At 32.0% G+C, this 4,218-nt stretch overlaps 1 protein-coding gene across 2 annotated transcripts; it reads left to right on the top strand.

The window, feature by feature from the left end:
- Positions 1 to 366: 366 nt before the first annotated feature.
- LOC127092700 (glycosyl hydrolase 5 family protein) lies at positions 367 to 3,754 on the top strand. Of its 2 annotated transcripts, XM_051031581.1 has the most exons (4): positions 367 to 995; positions 1,170 to 1,779; positions 2,240 to 2,565; positions 3,520 to 3,754. In XM_051031581.1, exons 1-4 carry the CDS (start codon positions 402 to 404, stop codon positions 3,526 to 3,528), a joined length of 1,539 nt encoding a protein of 512 aa, XP_050887538.1. In that variant the 5' UTR covers positions 367 to 401; the 3' UTR covers positions 3,529 to 3,754. The 2 variants fall into 2 exon arrangements, with proteins under 2 accessions (XP_050887538.1, XP_050887537.1); XM_051031580.1 differs by lacking the exon at positions 3,520 to 3,754 and having other exon boundaries at positions 2,240 to 2,940.
- The last annotated feature ends 464 nt before the right edge of the window (positions 3,755 to 4,218 follow it).

Here is a 4,218-nt window from a genome sequence, read left to right on the forward strand (position 1 = left end):
ATGATGTAAGAAAACATTAACACACAAAAACACATCTAATCAAAGATATTCAATCACACTACTCATCTTAATTTTTAAGATTATAATCTAAATTTTGATAGTTTATTTGGAAGAAAAAAGAAATTATTATATGTATGTTAAATAATTTCAATCTTTAATATGAAATATTAATGACTTTAATTTGTACAATTTTTCCTATAAGAGTACAATAATGTAATATTAAAGTTAAATTTTATAAATAAGACACAGAATAAAGAATAAATTTAATTGAAATATATCGATAATATAAAAGAATTTTACATATTTTGTTTTATATATATATATAAAATAACAGTCATATTATCACTTTCAAATGAAATAAAATAAACAAATCAGTTCTCTTTCACTCAAAATCTCAGAAGATGATGACAAAAGCTTTTCAGCCATTGTCTCTTCTTCTCCTTGTTTTCATATCTTCATTACACTCATCATCAAAACATGCAAACGCTTTTCCTTTATCAACACAATCAAGATGGATCGTAGATGATTCAACAAATTCTCGTGTGAAACTGGTTTGCGGGAACTGGGCTGGTCACCTTCAACCAATGATCCCCGAAGGTCTTGATAGAAGACCGATAAAAGAACTCGTTGGCGAGATTGTGAAAAACAATTTCAATTGTGTGAGATTAACCTACGCGATTTACATGTGGACGAGACATGGAAATCGCATTGTTAATGATACTTTGAATGATCTAGATCTACCTGAGGTTGTGGAGGGTATTTCTAAGTATAATCCTTCTGTTTTGAAAATGACTCATATTGAAGCTTTTGATGCTGTTGTGGATGAGATTGGTTCGCAGAATGTTAATGTTTTGCTTGATAATCATGTTAGTGAAGCTAAATGGTGTTGTGATGATGATGATGAGAATGGCTTCTTTCATGATAGACATTTCGATCCTCCAGAATGGATTCATGGACTTACTTTGGCAGCAAAACACTTTCATGAACATCATGCTGTATGTATATTTTACCTCCTTTTTACTCTTAGCTTAGTTTTAATTTTACATGACGGATCTTTTAGAGAGAGTCTAAAGTTTCATGCATGACAGTGCAGTTTGTGTCTGTTTGTCTTCTATTTCTGTATAATTTAACTGCAACCTAACTTTGACTGGTTTTTAATCCATAAACAGATTGTGGCAATGAGTTTGAGGAATGAATTACACGGTCCGCGGCAAAATCAAAGAGATTGGTACAAGTATATGAGTAAAGGAGCATTAGCAATCCATAAAACAAACCCTAATGTGCTTGTTGTAATCTCAGGTTTAAACTATGACACTGAGTTACAGTTTTTAAGGAAGAAACCAATGAACATAGACTTAGGTAAGAAAATGGTGTATGAGACACATTTGTACTCATGGTCTGGGATTGGAACATTGAAATTGAAAGAGATTTGGACAAAGCAACCATTGAATAGAATATGTGAAAATAGTATTGAAGGGTTAGATGAAAGAGCTGGATTTCTTACGACCGGTGAGAATGCAGTTCCTTTGATTTTTACTGAGTTTGGATTTGATCAAACTGGTTCTACGACGGAAGATAATAGGTTTTTGACATGTCTTCAAACATACCTTGTTGGAAGAGACTTGGATTGGGGTTTATGGGCTTTTCATGGCGGATATTATCTTAGAGAAGATAAAATTCATCTTGATGAGTCATTTGGTGTTGTAGATTCTACTTGGCATAAACTTAGATACCCTAATTTTACAGACAAATTTCAACTTTTGCAAAGAAAGAATCAAGGTGAGCATTTTTACTATAGTTTAATTATCTATATTGCATTCAGGGTTTTAATTTGCGGTTATAAGTTATTTCTCGATCTAAGATTAGGCGTGTTGCAGCCCGACTTATGTCCGTACGATAAATGTCCGAAAAGTCGGACAAATATCAACAAAGTTAGACAAGTGTCCCCAAATAAAAGATTTATCTTCTTTGATTCGATATTTTTTAAATTGGTATCTGACACCCGTATGACACTCTTACCGTACATGTCGAACAATTTATACAAGTATTTTCAAACACTATAATATGTGTAGTAGTGTCGGTATCCTATATTTTTGACATTATCAATGTCGGAGTGTCCGAATATCTGTAGTGTTTGTATCATGTTGTGACTGTGTCTGTGCCCGTGCTTCATAGGGCAATAGTATGGTAACCGATAATATTGCTTTGAATTGAATTTTTCTTGTGTTTCTAAATGCAGATCCTACGTCCAAACACTGCAATGAATACATGATGTACCATCCTTTAACAGGTCAATGTGCACAAGTTAATGAAAACAATGAAATTGAAATTGGTAACTGTGAGAATCAAAAGAGATGGAGCTATAATGGCTCTCAAATAATTTTGAGTGACTCTAAAAAGTGCTTATCTGCTTCTGGTGAAGGGCTTCCAGTTTCTGTTTCTGATGATTGTGAAAGCAAGAACAGCTCATGGAAAACAGCATCCCTTTCAAAACTTCATTTGGCTACTGTTGATAAAAATGGGAAAGAACTTTGCTTGCATAAGGATTCTAATTCATCTGTTGTTGTGAGTTCGAAATGCATTTGCATTCATGATGATTCTCTTTGTCTTGATGATCCTATGAGCCAATGGTTCCAACTTGTTGCTACTAATGTATAGAGATTTTGGTCCATTTTGTCTATTTTCTGTTGATGATTATAATAGAACTATCAAACTCATCAGATTATGTCCAATGTTTACATTTTGTATTGAGATTCAAAAGAGTGTAAAAATTTTGAAGTGTAAACATGGTCCAAAAGATGGAACAAATAGGAATTCCCTTAAAAAAAACTCAATGACAAACAGTTTATTGCATGAGAAAATAGGTTTTTGTAATTGACAACATCATGAAGCACTAGTGGTCAAGTGATAGGATAGTGGTCAAGTGATAGGATAGTACCCTGCCGTGTTTGGTAACATCAAATTTTCTTTAGTAGGATAAGAAAATGGATCGGAGCTCTCTTGTTTTTGTAATTTGTTTTTCTTTTGCAATTGAAACTTTAGTAACATTAAATATCCTTTAGTAGGATAAAAAAATGGATCTGAACTCTCTTGTTTTCGTAATTTGTTTTTCTTTTGCAATTGAAACTACATTTACAATTTTTTATATGAAATTAGAATTTAGAATCAAATAGTTGATTTTTGAAATTAGAATTTAGAATTAAATTTATATGAAAAAAATTATGTATGCTTAGAGACTTGCAAGTGGGACTTGTCTAGTATACCTTGCTGTCATGTAATTTCCTGCATATGGAACATCAAAAAACAATTTGAGGATTATGTTGCTTCATGTTATAGGTATGAATGAATTGTAGGTAAACTTTCTCTGTTTTGTTTATGTATACTTAGTTTGTTTTGTTTATGTATACTTGATTTATTTTGTTTATGGACATTTGCTTTGTTTTGTTTAAGAAATCTAAATTTATGGACACTTACTCAAACATTGTGTATCCAACTAATGGACCACATTGTGGCCTATAGATGATCTGAATACAGTGGCACCACCAGTGATAAGGAGAGGTCACAGGTAGGGCAAAAAAACAAAGGAACAAGACAAATGATGAACCTAGAAGTCCCCACATACTACCAAGGAAATTTTCAACTGTCACATGTGCAAAATATGGTGCTATGGAACATAATAAGAGGAGTTGTAGGCAAAAGGGCAGCTGACAAGCAATTCTAAAGGGTGGTAATAAGTCAAAGAAGATTAAGAAAGTGAAAGGTGGAAAGAGAATAAAAAAGTCCAAAGAAAAGCAAACAGAAATTGTTCAAAGTTCACAAGCTCCTCAACCTATTTAAGAATAGTTTCATTATGACTTTAGTAGTTTATGACTTATTTTGGTTGTATTATATGATTGTATTTATGACTTAAGTAGTTTATGACTTAAGTAGTTTTATTTCGACTCAAGTATTATCTTGGGTTTTATTTTGGATGTTCAAATATTAATGTTCAAACAAAGTCAATGTTAAGTATATTGGTTGTATTTTGAGTTACAAATTACAGTCCAAATTATAGGTACAATCTATGCATAGCAGTATGCATTAAAAATGATAGTCCAATTACATGTCCAAATTATGGGTTACAAATTGCAGTCCAAATTATAGGTACAATTTATGCATAGCATTATGCATTTAAAATGATAGTCCAATTACATGTCCAAATTATAAACAACTTAAAAC

The sequence above is a fragment of the Lathyrus oleraceus genome, chromosome 6, assembly GCF_024323335.1.
Source record: "Lathyrus oleraceus cultivar Zhongwan6 chromosome 6, CAAS_Psat_ZW6_1.0, whole genome shotgun sequence".
NCBI classification, from domain to species: domain Eukaryota; kingdom Viridiplantae; phylum Streptophyta; class Magnoliopsida; order Fabales; family Fabaceae; genus Lathyrus; species Lathyrus oleraceus.